Source organism: Oncorhynchus gorbuscha, linkage group LG04, assembly GCF_021184085.1.
Source record: "Oncorhynchus gorbuscha isolate QuinsamMale2020 ecotype Even-year linkage group LG04, OgorEven_v1.0, whole genome shotgun sequence".
Lineage (NCBI taxonomy): Eukaryota > Metazoa > Chordata > Actinopteri > Salmoniformes > Salmonidae > Oncorhynchus > Oncorhynchus gorbuscha.
Window position 1 is genome coordinate 30,392,881 of NC_060176.1, and position 17,608 is coordinate 30,410,488.

The 17,608-nt window shown below is 41.2% G+C and overlaps 1 protein-coding gene across 3 annotated transcripts in view; it reads left to right on the plus strand.

Moving 5' to 3' along the window:
* The window catches only part of prmt3 (protein arginine methyltransferase 3), a 114,478-nt gene that overhangs the window by 19,129 nt on the left and 77,741 nt on the right, over nt 1–17,608 (plus strand). For all 3 annotated transcript variants that reach the window (XM_046346500.1, XM_046346498.1, XM_046346499.1), the window contains exon 10: nt 6,400–6,499. In XM_046346500.1, coding sequence (XP_046202456.1) covers nt 6,400–6,499 — 100 coding nt within the window. The remainder of the gene's footprint in view (nt 1–6,399; nt 6,500–17,608) is intronic.

Genomic DNA, 17,608 nt, shown 5'->3' on the forward strand with positions numbered 1-17,608 from the left:
AATTATGTGACTTCTGAAGGTATTTGGTTGCACCAGATCTTATTTAGGGGCTTTATAGCAAAGAGGGTGAATACAGATGCACGCACCACTTTTCCATTTTTTATTTTTCAATTTTTTTAACTTCAACAGTTTGGACGTTACATGTAATCCAAATAAATATCAATTTAAATTACAGGTTGTAATGCAACAAAATAGGAAAAACGCCAAGGGGAATGAATACTTTTGCAAGGCACTGTATGTAATTAAAATTAGAGCCCGACCGATTAGGGCTGTTACAGTCTTGGAATTTGAGGTTACGGGAATTGGCCAGGCCAATGTACGTGGTCACCGACATAACAGTTTAGGGGGGTCAAAAAAAGGGGTCACAATTCTGTTTGTACACTTGTTTACATTTTTTCCCCCATTTTTTTCACCTTTATTTAACCAGGTAGGCTAGTTGAGAACAAGTTCTCATTTACAACTGCGACCTTGCCAAGATAAAGCATAGCAGTTTGAACAGACAACACAGAGTTACACATGGAGTAAACAATAAACAAGTCAATAACACAGTGGAAAAAAAGTCTATATACATTGTGTGCAAAAGGCATGAGGAGGTAGGCGAATAATTACAATTTAGCATATTAACACTGGAGCGATAAATGATCAGATGAACATATGCAAGTAGAGGTACTGGTGTGCAAAAGAGCAGAAAAGTAAATAAATAAAAACAGTATGGGGCTGAGGTAGGTAAATTGGGTGGGCTATTTACAGCTGCAGCGATCGGTTAGCTGCTCAGATAGCAGATGCTTAAAGTTGAGGGAAATAAGTCTCCAACTTCAGCAATTTTTGCAATTTGTTCTGGTCACAGGCAGCAGAGAACTGGAAGGAAAGGCAGCCAAATGAAGTGATGGCTTTAGGGATGATCAGTGAGATACACCTGCTGGAGCGCATGCTACAGGTGGGTGTTACCATCGTGAACTGAGATAATGCGGAGCTTTACCTAGCATGGACTTGTAGATGACCTGAAGCCTGGCGACGAATATGTAGCAAGGGCCAGCCAACTAGCGCATACAGGTTGCAGTGGTGGGTGGTATAAGGTGCTTTAGTAACAAAACGGATGGCACTGTGATAAACTGCATCTAGTTTGCTGTGTAGAGTATTGGAAGCTATTTTGTAGATGACATCGAGGATCGGTAGGATAGTCAGTTTTACTAGGGTAAGTTTGGCAGCCCGAGTGAAGGAGGCTTTGCTGCGAAATAGAAAGCCGACTAGATTTGATTTTGGATTGGAGATGTTTGATATGAGTCTGGAAGGAGAGTTTACAGTCTAGCCAGACACCTAGGTACTTATAGATGTCCACATTCTAGGTCGGAACCATCCAGGGTGGTGATGCTAGTCGGGCGTGCGGGTGCAGGCAGCAAACGGTTGAAAAGCATGCATTTGGTTTTACTAGCATTTAAGAGCAGTTTGAGGCCACGGAAGGAGTGTTGTATGGCATTGAAACTCGTTTGGAGGTTAGATCGCACAGTGTCCAAGGAAGTGTACAGAATGGTATTGTCATTAGAAAAACCGAGGCTACTGATAAGAATATGGTGATTGACAGAGTCGAAAGCCTTGCTGCACAGCCCGGCTGCACAGCACTGTCTTTTATCGATGGCGGTCATGATATCGTTTAGTACCTTGAGCGTGGCTGAGGTGCACCCGGGACTGGCTCGGAAACCAGATTGCACAGCGGAGAAGGTACGGTGGGATTCGAGATGGTCAGTGATCTGTTTGTTGACTTTGCTTTCAAAGACCTTAGATAGGCAGGGCAGGATGGATATTTAATTTTAATTTTACCTTTATTTAACCAGGCAAGTCAGTTAAGAACATATTCTTAATTTCAATGATGGCCTGGGAACAGTGGGTTAACTGCCTGTTCAGGGGCAGAACGACAGATTTGTACCTTGTCAGCTCGGGGGTTTGAACTCGCAACCTTCCGGTTACTAGTCCAACGCTCTAACCACTAGGCTACGCCCCCAGATATAGGTCTGTAACAGTTTGGGTCCAGGGTGTCTCCCCCTTTGAAGACATACGTCTTAATAAAAACCTACTTGAAACAAACCATTATTATCGTAGCATTTCATTATTGTTATTATTCCTCAACAAATTAAGAAATGGCAGGTTGGAGAGGATCTGTTGCGTTTTTGTGTTGAAATGACGTTAATGGAGTCAAAATAAAGATATGCAGAAAAGCCAACAGGTTGGCATATATGTTTTATTTATTACTGATCCTATTTCGACGCACAAACCATTCAAATTAAGTTTAATTCCACTTTTCCCGAAATATTTGCATAACGTCACAAACTGTGCTGCTGAGGTCATTCGATATCAGTGGCATGAACACATTTTCTTCAGAGAGAGGACATCTTAATGAAATAATGTAGCCTAAGCTACTAAAAATAGGCATTTGATTCTTATTAAACAGATGGAGTCCAGACAGGCTACTTTAGGAAACTTTCTATTTTCTTTAACTATTTTTCCTTAAAATGTATTTAAAAACCTTGGCCTACCTTAGGCTTTCAAGAAAGTAGGCTTTCTTACCCCGTAATGACAAAGCGAAAACAGTCTAAGACATTTTATCAAATGTTAAAAATAAATAAATAACGGAAATACCTTGTTTACACATACCCTTTGCTATGATACTCGAAATTGAGCTTAGGTGCATCCTGTTAACAATGATCATCCTTGATGTTTCTACAACATGTTTGGAGTCCACCTGTGGTAAATTCAATTGATTGGATATGATTTGGAAAGGCACACACCTGTCTTTTTAAGGTTCCACAGTTGGCAGTGCATGTCAGAGTGAAAACCAGCCCATGAGGTTGAAGGAATTTTATGTATAGAACCTGATGGTCACTCTGACAGAGCTCCAGAGTTCCTTTGTGGAGATGGTTGTCCTTCTGGAAGGTTCTCCCATCTCTGCAGCACTCCACCAATCAGGCCTTTATGATAATGGCCAGACGAAAGCCCGCTTGAGAAACGGAATTCTCTGGTCAGATGAAACCAAGATTGAACTTTTTTGCCTGACTGCCAAGCATCACGTCTGGAGGAAACTTGGCACCAATATGGGATATTGTGTTTGTGGAGATTGATGAGGGAAAAAATGTATTTAATCAATTTTAGAATAAGGCTGTAACGTAACAACAATATTTGGAAAAAGTAAATGGGTCTGAGTTTTTTCCAAATGCACTGTATTTAGCAGATTGTGTTGCGCAAGAAAAATCTAAACTTGTTTCTCACAAGTGTAGCAGGTTTTGAACTCTGCGAACAACGTTTCCACTCTGAAAATGAGAATGGTAAATTACTATTATTAATTAACATAAATGAATGTAACCAAATGGCCGGGATAAACAGTAAATTTCATGTTTTACAAATGATAGGCTACCACATGGGCGTTCATAGGCTACTATTCTACTTTCTATTTTTTGACACTGAATTCTCGTAAATTGCCATCCAAAATAACACATATCCAATAACTATGCTTCTGCCAATGTTGATTTCATACATTGTGACAATGACACATCATGATAATGGTTCAGATTAGCATTAGATTCCCTTTTTCCATCCTATTTATTGAATATCGGTTATCGGCCGATGGCGATATAGCTTTAAAAGGCCAAAATTGACCGATTCCAAAAAAAAAATATATATATATATATATATATATACAGTATGTTTGTATATATACAGTATGTGTATATATATATTTAAAAAGAAATATATATATATGTATGTGTATATATATCTATATACACATACATATACTGTATGTATGTATACAGTATGTATATATGTGTGTATATATAAATGTAAAATGTTTGTTTCGTTTTTGTGTTTTGTTTTTGTGTGTGAACCAAAATATTAGTTGTGCTCTCATTATAATTGTTACTGTTTGCCAGACAGGAATCTCTCTCTCGCTCATATGTTTAAATTAGAAAACGGGACGAGTTAACTTGCCAACGTCATTGCCTTTGAAAAATGGGAGATTCTTGATAACCCTACTGAATTATCTGATTTAGTCGACTGTTGTGTAATTTTTCAACCAGCTGCACTGAAAGCCATGCTCACGGATAGGAATACTTTAGGAACAGCACCCTGATGAAGATTTGAACACTGAACCATATTGGTTTTTAAAGGAATGTTCCACTCAAAATACAATCGAACTGTGCCTTTAGCTGGTCTAGTTGTAGTGCTGCACTAGTTGTAGTGATGCCACCCCCAGACCACATTTGTCCCTGGGTGCAGCGATTCCCAGCCCCCCGTTCCTCCACTCACATTCTCTGCTTTATCCCTCTCGTCGATCTCCCCATCTACATTACTATCCTAAATGTGTCAATGTCAGGAGAATTTAGTTCTCATGTTCATTAACCAATTCAATTAAACTACTCAGTCTGCTATATCAGGATTTGTGAGATACTGATAGAAATGAAGACAGACAGAGGCCCAGTCTACAATAGTTAAATGTTTATTCACAGGAATGTTCTCCTTATCATTTCTGGTACATTGGTCTATATACCTCACATTTCGTCATAAATGTCCCTCTTCCTCTCAGATACTATAGCAGTATAGTTCACAAGCCTTCTCACATTGTCTGCCATGTGTTAAACAATCTACTACAAGCCCAAGGTCTCTCCCCTCCCTGGGTGGGGACAGAATGTCCTGTAAGGAACACAGTATTCCAGCCGGTCTGACGATAGCTCCATTCGTTTCTAACAAGGAACAGAAAGTCCTTGTTCTAATTCAGAACTAAAACTACACACATTATATTCAGTGTTGTGATTATAATAAGATTCATACAGTGACAGAGTAGGATTCTGTTTAGTAATAGTTCTATGTTAAATGTATACATAATTTAGTCATTATTCATGAAAGTCCCATAACAGTCAATAAAATGTTAAAATACCTTAATACTCAGTGGCCTGTCTGTAGGAGCGAACCATTTTTGTGAACAGAGTGGTGTACCTAATAAACTGACCAACATTAGATTTTCTTTGCTGCAGGACATTGGGTGGAATCAACTACGTTTTATTTACAAGGAGCATGTGTGCACCTAATTTTAAAAATGTAGGCGCACCCAAAGACATTTAGAAGCACAATTAAAAATATGAGGTAATAAAGCTAGAATCATTGGGCTCACTGTAGTGCCCTGTACCCCCGGGGGAGTTGTGGCATAATCCTGCTACTCCGATACAGATGGATTTAAGGTGATGAGACGTGTGTATTTAACCCACGGGGGGATTAACACCACAAGCAACCAGAAGAATGGCACTCTATGTCCGTCTTTCTCTAACATGGACATACACACACGCTCTCGCTCTCTTTCTTTTAGTCATATCTCTTTCTACCCCTCAACGCCCCCTTCCCCCCACCAGTGTCCTGACATTGTCCTCTAAATTACCCCAATAATGAGATTACAGTGTATCCTTCTCCTGAAGGGAGGGAGAAGAGGGGTAGAGAGGGGGGATAGAGAGAATGTTAGTGATTCTGGGAGGATGTGATAGCGAGCGAGAGAGGGAGCGGAAGATAAGGATCAGCGCTGCATAAATGCACTCTTGGGCCGTGAGTAATTGTTCTGTCCCCAGTAACATTAGCTGTCATGATAATGGAATATGCACAGAGATTGATACCCTGGGTTGCCGGTCAGAAAAGGAAGGATCATTTAAACAGGGTGCACTCTCATAGTCACCACATCAGTATGGACTCGCATGTATTGTGTATACACACACCTCAGCTGTACACACGTGCTCTGGATGCGCACGCACACACACACAGGTCAGGTTGGGTTTTCGTTAATACATAAACCTCTGTGTGAAAGGGCCATAGGGGAGGAACAATTATGTCCTACTTACCCAAAATAACTTGGCTTTTGACCAATGTTAGAGTAGTAGGTTGGGTATATGTCGGAACAAATTCACTGTTTGTTGTGCCTCAACTACAGGGACTTTTTTCTTTATATACTTGTGAGAGAGAGCCTACTTAATTAATAAAAATAGCTCATCCTTTAAAGTCCTAACCTTAGAATATTACACAAAAGCTGTGTGTTGTTGGGAGACCATAGTACAGCTATTGATTTGTTACCATGATTACAACTATTCTATTCTGGAGTTGAATGCAAGTGTAAAAGTACAACTAATGTTGAGTAGAACACTGTGACCGATCCATGGTTTTGGCCTATTTGCTGAAAGCATCACTCCCAACACTTAGTTATTTAACATTTAATTTGTTATTTTTGGGTATAAGGTTCTTAATGTACTGTTTTAATTTATCTCTGGCTGTAATTTTGGACTATCGCATATTGTCTTGTTTCATTATTGCAATAAAAATGTTTTGAACAGGAAAGATAACACATTTTTTCTTCACCGTCTCGTTTCCTCTCAGGTCGAACCAGCTGCAGGACAGGGTCACTCTGATAAAGGGCAGGATAGAGGAAGTCAAACTGCCCGTTGAGAAGGTGGACATCATCATCTCAGAATGGATGGTCAGTTCACTGTTCATGCTCATTATTTTAGTTTATTTTAATTACAGGTTGTGGTTTAAAAAAAAGTGATGGACATTCCAAAGATAATGTATCTTTTCGGAAGATTTCCTGAATCTGCTTGAATTGAAATGGAAATGCCGCAAACCCTGACAAATTATATTGTTATTCTAACTGCTCTGAACACTATCTCAACATACAGTATAGAAACCTCCACTACGCTAGTAACAGCAGTGACTATTTTAAACATGGCATGTATAGAATTAGCCCTGGCCATGTCCCCTCCTAAATAGTTAACCAGGGTTACTTGGAGTCGCTCTGAGCACTGATGCCCATTCATCAGCCAGGTTCTCGCTGGCGAAACGGATGAAGGGGTTGAAAGTTGAACACTCTGCTGAAGTCATCCTTTATTCATGAGCAGGCCGTATCTGTCCCCACTCACGTCCCGCCCCAGCTTTCCCCGAACCCCCGGGTCAGACGGAGCATTGCGGTTCGCACGGGCACGTAATCTCACGCCGTTACCAGGGGAAATAGAAATTCACAGCGTGACACGAATCTCTAATGACACCGGCTCACAGAACACTAATAAATCTGAGAATCCTCCTGTCACTTCTCATCACCGCAGTGACTGTGGACATTTCTCAAAGAGTGCAGGGCCCAAAACGCTGCCCTAGGATCTGCCTGTGTAAAGTGGAGAAATGACAACCCTTGCAGAGTCGTAAATTCATTTGAGTCTGCGTTAGACCTTATTGCCGGTAAATTGAAGTAAGTCTTGAGTCCTGACTGCAAGAGACTGATGAATCCCAGTGTCTTACAGCGGTGTAGACCCAACGAGGTCTGTCTTCAAGTTGTCATCAATGGATTTTAATCAGAATACCAGTCCTTTATAGATGTGATCTGATGCAAGTTTTTACCAACAGAGCGATGGAAACCACTTATTTTAATACCTCAAATGTGTTCGTGCCGTCATGACTTTGATTGATCTACAGGCTATCAATATTACTAACTTAACAATTTATCATAGTAGCCACAGTCGCACTGTACATCTGAACACATACCTGGGTGTGAGGCTTTACTTTGATGACCTTGTGTCGTTGCTTTACTCATAGACGAGAGTGATTCTGGCAGAACCTAGGGCTATGCTGATCCCAATGCCAACGTGTCATGCTGTAATACATCACTAAACTGGCCCCTTATGTCCCCCAACTCCGTCCAACACACACACACACACACACACACACACACACACACACACACACACACACACACACACACACACACACACACACACACACACACACACACACACACACACACACACACACACACACACACACACACACACACACACACACACACACACACACACAGAGAGAGAGAGAAGTCCAACACATACTCACAAGTACATGCACGCACACACACACACTCGAAAAGCACAGTGGGGGACAGAGGAGAGCAGTGCCAGCCAAGTACCCCAAGCCTCCTAATGCTTCCAACAGGGGACAGGGAATATGGGTCATACCTCTGCCAACCAGCCAAAGGGGTGCTATGGATACACAGGAGGGACATCACTAAAATTAGACACTTCTAGAGAACATGACTGCTTCCTTTCACTCTTGAAGTGATAGGAGAATATTAAAGGCACAGTCTAAATATATTTTATCTCTGAGATAATCACAACATTTGGTCAACAAAGGCAAAGAAAGCCTTTATGTTCAGAGAACATTTGTCATATGCTACTTCTCATAGTGTGTGATTTGAAAATATTGGCCCTAGGTGAAGCTTACTCAGTAATACACACACTACAAGTTAACTGGGTGATGTAAAGTGATCCATCCAGTAAGGTCTCTCTACCCTGAGGGAGACGTGACAAGTTCCATCAGAAAATGTCCGAACTTTTGGCCGTCTCCCACTTTCAGACGAGACGATAGGGGATCACTCGGGCTGGTGATTAATGGGGGCGGGTTAATTTTTGTGAAACAAGTCGCCTGTCTACCTAGCCGGGATGTTGTTTGAGAGATGGCCTTTAGCCGTGCCACTGTTTCATAACTCAAAGCATTGATCTGTTTCTCTCACTGTTCCTCTCTTTCTTCTCTCTCTCTGAGGTTGTGTCCCAAATGGCACTCCATTTCATATATAGTGCACTACTTTTGACCAGGGGTCACAGGGCTTTGATCATAAGTAGTTTGCTATGTAGGGCACAAGGTTCCATTTGGGATGAAGCCAGACATGAGACCGGGGGGAGGCGGGGTTGAATTACTGAGAAGCTAAATAAAGATTGTTACCTAGAGATCAATCAGGTCTGATGGGTCTAGGTGACTGTTTTTCTGATGGGAGGAGGGGGGAGGACTCTCATGAGTGAAGTTGGCTTTAGAATCAGTTTTGTGGCCTTGATCCCGGAGAGAAAGTTTTTATATTGAAACCCACATCTAGGTCTCTTCAATGTGAGCGCGAAGCTTATTTCCATTGGTTGCCCTAGGTCACTGGGAAGTGAGTAGCAAATGATGCTGAAAAGTAAATGAAGCAGGGTAAGCTTGACTTGGAAAGAAGGCTTTCAGAAAATTATTTTTTTTCTCCGGGAGGTGGTAGGTAATTGAATTGAGGAAAACACACTTTTCATAACTTATCAAGCAAAAGGAAGACGTGAAAGACTTTGGCTTAATGTTTGTGGTCTGTAGATTTGACAGCATTTTTTAAAAATCCTATTTTATGAGGATTTGTTTTGAGGTGGGCAAATTTTTCCTCGACGTCCACTTTGGAGGGCACCAGAGTTTGTTTGGGGAGAGTTCAACACGTATTCACACACACTAACTGTGTGCGGTAGATCTGTGGAGCCAAATTATCAGATCCTCTCTAGCCTCATTATCAGTAAAAGGAGTCTCACCTGCCCAAGTGGAGGACAGCAGTAATCAGTCATACTGTCGCCCAGTCGGACTGACTGTCACTCACCCACACATGCATAGGCACATACACACATGGTGACACATACACACTCACAGAGACAGACACTTGAAAACACAAACATACGCACATTGACACACATGCTGAACATTATTTTGAATTGACCTTAACCTGAAGTTGGTTTTCAAATCAAGCTTTATTTATACAGAACATTTCAGACATGGAATGCAACACAATGCGCTTCACAGGAAAAACAAATAAAAAAAACTGCGAAAATAAAAAGCTGAAATATTTACTACAGAACAAACATAAGATAAAAAAATAACACAACTGAACAACTAAAAAGCACCCTAAGGAAAAGCAAAGCTAAAAAGGTATTTTAAGACACTTGAAATATGTCCACAAAATAATTTCTCTACGTCCAAGACAACACTTACTGTAGGTGTAATACCATGTGACCTAGCAGGACTAGAAAAGTACTTCTCCCCTCTCTCAACTCTGAACAAAAAAGGAGAGAAAAGGACCACCATCTCCAGCAGGCCGGCCACAGGCCCTGCACCTTTGCCTTTAAGGGCCAGAACTGATAACTGATAAATTAGGGAAAAGGTATCTTTTAGAGAATAGTACCTGTAATCCAGTACAGAAATTGGAACGGAAGTGCCCTTGCATTAAACAGGATCAGAAGAAGAATTAGTCTTAGAAGGAAATATATATACAACAAGCAAAACGATCATGCTGTTTTTATGTGGCTGCTATGAAAGTCAACTGTTTGCGTGTGATCAGCGGTGTGTTCGCACCACCGATTATGTTCAAAAACTTTTCTTAAACGGAAGCAAACAGAACAAAACAGGGTTAAACATAACTGAATGTGTCTAATAGAAGTTGCAACTGTTGGACTTATGAATACATCCTTGATCAGCTAGATGCAGGCAAGAGTGTACAAGGCAGTATTGAATGTGTCACTGTCTGTCACCTTGATTACTCAAAATTTGCTCGACCTGTGCAACTACGCTGTAAACATTCATAGGCTAGGTTGTAGGAACCTCATGATTGGTACAGAGAAAAGTAGAGTATCATGCAGTAGCCTATCGGTGTTACATTGAGCTGGTTGAATTTGATTTGTCCGTTATTTTACCAGGTAAGTTGATTGAGAACACGTTCTCATTTACAGCAACGACTTGGGGAATAGTTACAGGGGAGAGGAGACTGGGGATTATTAGGCAACCGTGATGGCCGAATGGAATATGAATGACAGTCATCCAATATGCTGTAATAGAAATAAGGCCATGCTCATGAAACAAATAATCATCCTCCCTAATCATAAACGGCACCAACCGCCACTGGTCTGAATGCACTCATGACCCAATTCTATGCACTCAAATTATGGTCTACTTTTCTGAATTGCCTTGTGAAAGCCTAACACTGAAATATTGTATTTTGGCTATACATGTTGGCAATAGTAACTACAAGCTTTAAAATTATGCCCACCTAAACTAGATTGCGATTTATAATGGACCATTTTTTGGATTGTGTAAATAACAACAATAGCGTAAAGGCAGAGATGCAGGGCTGGGTTCCAAACAAAACAACTACAATTGTGCTTTCTGTAGTTCCTCAACACCGCTAGGAGAGCTAAAAAAACAACAACTTATAGTTCACGACTCATCTTTGAGTCATAAAAGTGCATTGAAATGACTTATGAACTGCACAATTTGGAGAGGTGTGTGTGTGTGTGTGTGTGGCTACTTGGAAACACCAGTTAGAACTCTCACTCAAACCCTTGTCATTTTTTTTTGTCTCATATCGCACCTACCACAAATTTTCTTGTCATGTTACTGTATGTATCCAGAGTATTTTCAGATTTTGTTATCAACAAATGCGGCAAAGTACAGTAAATGCACATAAAATAAAATGTGTTATTTGGATTCAGTCTTGTCAGGTGAATTGTTGTCTTCATCTTTAGTCTAATAATTTTCCTATAATCTCCTAACTATTCCCTTTTAATTGCTACCATGGTTATGCATATGGTTTCCATATTTCTCCCGTCAGAAACATTTAAATGTATCCCTATCCATATAGGCCAATTCCCACGAGTGTAAGTGGTTAATAGCATTAGTTAATCGTGATGAGTCGCAATGAATTTGCTCACATATTTCCCTAAAGAAAGAGTTTTCCATTTATAATGCAGTGCATTGAGTTAGGGCTTGCTTGTAAGGGATGGGGACACATTTTGTTTTGATAGTTACTTTTGTGCCGTTTATGGTGAAAACACTAACTGTAACTAACTTCTAGCTAGTTATGCTCCCAGTGTTCAAGTAGGCCTACTCACTCTTATAGATGTTCTGGAAGTTTTACACTTGCACACACACAATCTCTCTTTCTCAAACAAACACACACACAGCTTTAAGTACTGTTAAAGTTTGAGGCATTCTAAATGAGTGTGTCTAGGGATAAAGAATACTGGCTCTAAACAACAACAAAAAAGAGATTATGGCTGCCCTTAAGTTTTGCTTTATCATATTTTATTAACATTACACAATAAATGCAAATTTTATGGTTGAATGTAATTGTCTCTTGTAAAATGTACTTAACTCTTTTGAACTTGATGTGCACCAGATTCATTCTTGTCGAAATTAACTGACCAGATTTTGTTTGTTGAAACAGTTTTCTTTTTGGGGGGCAGAGCTCATTAGAATAATACCCAACTAATACACTTACATTTTGGTAATTTAGCAGACACTTATCAAGAGCGACTTCGGTCAGTGCTTTCAACTACAGTAGATAACCACATGTAAAACATTTGTTACTGAGAATGCTGTTGTAGTTTAACTGGTCTGTTGGTTAGTTCACTGTACCTTAAGCCCTGCTGATTTAGGAGCTAGCTGAAAAGCTCATGGATGATTAAGAGGCATATGGAAACATAAAGCTCCCTACTGAAAGATTCACTATATACCATTATTAATTGGAAATGAAAACTTTCAAATGTAAAAAAGTGCTTTTTAGTCGTTGAACGCAACTTAGAGTGAGAACTGAGACAATTGATTAATTTGGGAGGTACTTGTTTGAATTGAGTTGACACATATTTTTTTATTTATCCTTCATTTTGACATGGAATACATTTTGAGACCTAGGTCTCTTTTCCAAATGCACTCGGTATAATAAAATATAAAACACAATAAACACAAAATATATTCTGAACAAAAATATGAATAAAACATGCAACAATTTCAGTGATTTTACTGAGTTACAGTTCATATACGGAAGTCAGTCAATTAAAATAAATGCATTATGTTCTAACCTATGGATGTTACATGACTAGGTAGGGGCACAGCCATGGGTGGGCCTGGGAGGGGGGATAGGGCCACCCACTGGGGAGCCAGGCCCAGCCAATCAGAATGATTGTTTTTCCCCAAAAAAGGGCTTTATATACCGTGCATTCAGAAATTATTCAGACCCCTTGACTTTTTCCACATTTTGTTACGTTACAGCCTTATTCTAAAATTGATTAAATTGATCACTCTGACTACAGAGAAACTACAGAGATTATCTGTGGAGATGGGAGAACCTTCCAGAAGGACAACCATCTCTGCAACACTCTACAAATCAGACCTTTATTGTAGAAATGGCAGACGAAAGTCACTCCTCAGTAAAAGGCACATGACATCCCGCTTTGGGTCTACCAAAAGTCAACTAAAAGACAGACCATGAAAAACAAGATTCTCTGGTCTGACTAAACCCAAGATTGAACTCTTTGGCCTGCATCACATCTGGAGGAAACTTGGCACCATCCCTATAATGAAGCATGGTGGTGGCAGCGCCAAGTTGTGAGAATGTTTTTTAGTGGCAGGGACTTGGAGACTAGTTGGGATCGAGGGAAAGATGAACAGAGTAAAGTACAGGGGGATCCTTGATGAAAACCTGCTCCAGAGCGCTCAGGACCTCAGACTGTGGCGAAGGTTCACCTTCCAACAGGACAACAACCCTAAGCACACAGCCAAGACAACGCAGTAGTGGCTCTGGGACAAGTCTCAATGTCCTTGAGTGGAGGCAGCTGGTGGAGGCCTCCCTTCAAATATTGAAGAATTAGAGCAGTTTTCTGCTGAAAAGTGGGCCACATTGTCAGTAGAAAGGTGCAGCAAGCTCATTGATTGCAACAAATTTATACTAAAATGAACAACCACAGAAAAGAACTAAGCTTATTTCTTTCAAATTGTGTGTACAAATTAGTTTTACATCCCTGTTAATTGAGCATTTCTCCTTTACCAAGATAATCCATCCACCTGACAGGTGTGGCATATAAAAAAGATGACGAAACAGCATGCTCATTACACAGGTGCTCCTTGTGCTGGGGACAATTAAAGGCCACTCTAGAATGTGCAGTTTTGTTACACAACACAATGCCACAAATGTCTCATGTTTTGAGGGAGCGTGCAATTGTCAAGCTGACTGCAGGAATGTCCAAAAGGAGCTGTTGCCAGAGAATTTAATGTTAATTTCAAAAAGATGACTAAACAGCATGATCATTACACAGGTGCACCTTGTGCTGGGGACAATTAAAGGCCACTCTAGAATGTGCAGTTTTGTCACACAACACAATGCCACAAATGTCTCATGTTTTGAGGGAGTGTGCAATTGTCAAGCTGACTGCAGGAATGTCCAATAGAGCTGTTGCCAGATAATTTAATGTTAATTTCTCTACCATAAGCTGCCTCCAACGTTATTTTTAGAGAATTTGGCAGTCCAACCAACCACAGACCACGTGTAACCACGCCAGCCTCCACATTCGCCTTATTCACCTGTGGGGTCGTCTGTGCTCAGACAATGCACGACCCCATGTTGCAAGGATCTGTACATAATTCCTGGAAGCTGAAAATGTCCTGCATACTCACCAGACACCAGACATTGAGCATGTTAGGCATGCTCTGGATTGACGTGTACGACATCGTGTTCAAGTTCCTGTCAATATCCAGCAACTTTGCACAGCCATTGAAGAGTGGGACGACATTCCTCAGGCCACAATCAACAGTCTGATCAGCTCTATGCGATGGAGATGTGTTGCGCTGCATGAGGCAAATGGTGATCACACCAGACACTGACTGCTTTTCTAATCCACACCTATTTTTTATTAAGTATCTGTGCCCAATGTAGATTAGGCTCCAATTAATTCATTTAAATTGACTGATTTCCTTATTTGAATTGTAACTCAGTAAAATGTTTGAAATTATTGCATGTTTTGTTTATATATTTGTTCAGTGTAGTTAAGATACGAGATGTGAGTATTCCCCTCACACACCCCCAGTGCAGTGACGTGGAGATGGATCCTGTGTTTTGCTAATAAACAGTGTGTGTGTATATGAGAAGGGCGTAGCGGGGTCGGATTGTGAGTCACGCTGTTAGGCTTGAAGAGATCGTCCCAACGCATTATGGGAGAAAAAGGAAGGCGTAACTCTCCTTCCAGACGTTTCTCTTCCTCTCAGAGTCTTCCCCTCCCTCTCCTTCAGGTGAGGCAGTGTCCCGTGAAATTGAGCTCTAAATTATGAGGTCGGGATACGTTGCGAGAGCGTTTTAACAACGACCTGGTTCTGAGAAAAGGAGAGACCAGGACTAACACAGTCAGCCAGTCAGTAGATATGGACTTTGGTTCTGGAGTGGAAAATAACGGGTTACTGTTGGGCAGGGGGGACCAATGTAGACCCTAACGCTACTTTAAATTCTGAGGCAATCATCATCTTTTCAGTTCATCCATGGGCCATGAGATGGTGGCGATTGTAGTTTGTCTCCCTCCCTTATCTTCTCTCCTCTTTCTGCTGAAAGGTTATCTTAATTTGAATAATCATCTGTGAATTATTATGCATCTGGCCGACGCCATCTCACTTGCTCTCCCTCTCCCTTTCTCTGCGCCTCTACTTCACCTCTCCTCATCTTCCTCATTTCCTTCTCTCAAAGAGGTTCTGGACCTAGCCCCTTTCATGAGCTCCTACCCTTTTGGTATGCACAGATCTGAAAGGACTGGATTGGTGTAAGCAATATGGGGATTGCTCCACTGCCCTTCCTGAGGCCATATTGCTTTCATCTATCCACATCTTTACTGTTTGAAGGTCTGGATGAAAGCAATATGGCCTCATGGAGGAAAAGGGTGAGTTACACCAATGTTATTTACAGCAAAGGGCAACAGTAAAGGATCTAGGGGTTGAGGTTGAACCGAGCCAAAAGAGGAGCAGTTAGGTCTATAGGAAGGGTTGCAGGCTGGCTTGGTAAAAAAGACATTTGTCAGCAGTGCACACCAGTAAGGATGAAGCCAACAAGATGTAATAATGGAATAATACCCAGGCTAATGTGCTATGTAGTGGAGCTGAACACAGGGCCACGCCAGGGTCAGACCTTCCCCTTGACAGAGGGGCTTCGGAATAGCAGGGAACGTGGAGAGTGCTCCACGACAAGTGTGGGAAGGAAAGAGGGTCATAAAATTACAATTAGTAACCCCCTCCCACTCTTCATAAATATTTTGATTTCGTATGTTTTTGGTTGGTTAATTTCTGCCTGGAAATATTTTGTCGAGGGTTGCCATGGTGCTGTAATGGCAGCATAGTCTGAGAGCTCCTGTATATATTGTACATATTTAGTTGACTTAAGTGTTTTTTAAATTATTATTAGGTGTGAATGCAAAGTAATGCACTACTCTAGATTTCCTACGTAGTCATATTATTATCTGATTGTAATTGTTGCATCTTTCATTTATATTTTTGTTCAGTGTAGTTCAGATGAGATGTGCTGGTATCAGTTGTATTCCCCTCACACACCCCCAGTGCAGCGACACCTATAGATGGCAGCATTCACGCAAAACTGAAAGCATGAACCACCGCATTTAAGTAAGTAACTGGGAATATGGTTGAATACAAACTGTAGTTATTCCATCCGTAAGGCAATCAAACAGGCAAAATGTCAGTATAGACACAGTGGCGTCGCAATTCATCGGCTCAGACACACTACATATGTGGGAGGGACTACAGACAATCACCGAATACAAAGGGAAAAACAACCACGTCCCAGGACACTGACGTCTTGCTCCCGGACAAGCTCAATACCTTCTTCGCCCACTTTGAGAATAACACAGTGCCACCAACGCGGCCTGCTCCCAGGGACTGTCTAAGCAATGTGCAAGATGGCGCCGACAGATTGGGCAGCTCTGCTTCTAACTCCTTTTGTGTGTTATTTCTTACATTATTAGCCCAGGAAATGTTTTGTGTTATTACATACAGCCGGAAATAATTTTGGGATATCAGAACGACAGTAACTCACCAGCATTACGACCGGGAATACGACTTTCACGAATTGGTTCCTTTGTTCATACCCCCCAGGGCAATTTATCTGATTTCAGAGGTTGATCCAAAATACCGCCGGTGGAGAAGAGGTATTCGGAGTAGACTTTTAGTCCGACTCAGGAGGTGCGCACACCATCCACTGCTTCCAAGTATATTACTTGCTAATGTTCAGTCTCTGGATAATAAGGTAGACGAGCTCAGGAAGAGAATCTCCTTCCAGAGAGACATTAAGGATTGTAACATACTCTGTTTCACAGAAACATGGCTTTCTCGGGATATACTGTCTTTGTCCGTACATCAAGCTGCGTTCTCAGTATATAGTGCATACAGGAATAAATACATCTTTGGGAAGAAATCAGGTGAGCGTGTATGTTTCATGATTAAAACACTGATTGTGATTAAAACACGGGTGTGATTGTGATAACATACAGGAATCTAAGTCCTTTTGTTCACCAGACCTAGAATACCTTTCAATCAAATGCCGACCATATTAACCCCCCCCCCCCAAGAGAACTATCTCAGTCACAGCTGTGTATATTACCCCTCAAGCCGATACCACGACTGTCCACAAAGAACTTCACTGGACTTTATGCAAACTGGAAACCACATTTCCTGAGGCTGCTTTTATTGTAGCTGGGGATTTTAACAAAGACAATTTGAGGAAAACGCTACCGAAGTTCTACAAACTCATTGACTGTTGCGCTCTCTCTGAGAACATTAGACCACTGCTACTCAGCCTTTTGAAATGCCTACAAGGCACTCCCCCGCCCTCCCTTCGGTAAATCAAATCACGACTCCATTTTGCTCCTCCCTTCTTATTGGCAGAGATTCAAACAGTAAGTACCCGTGGTAAGGACTATTCCGCGCTGGTCTGTCCAATTGGAAACCA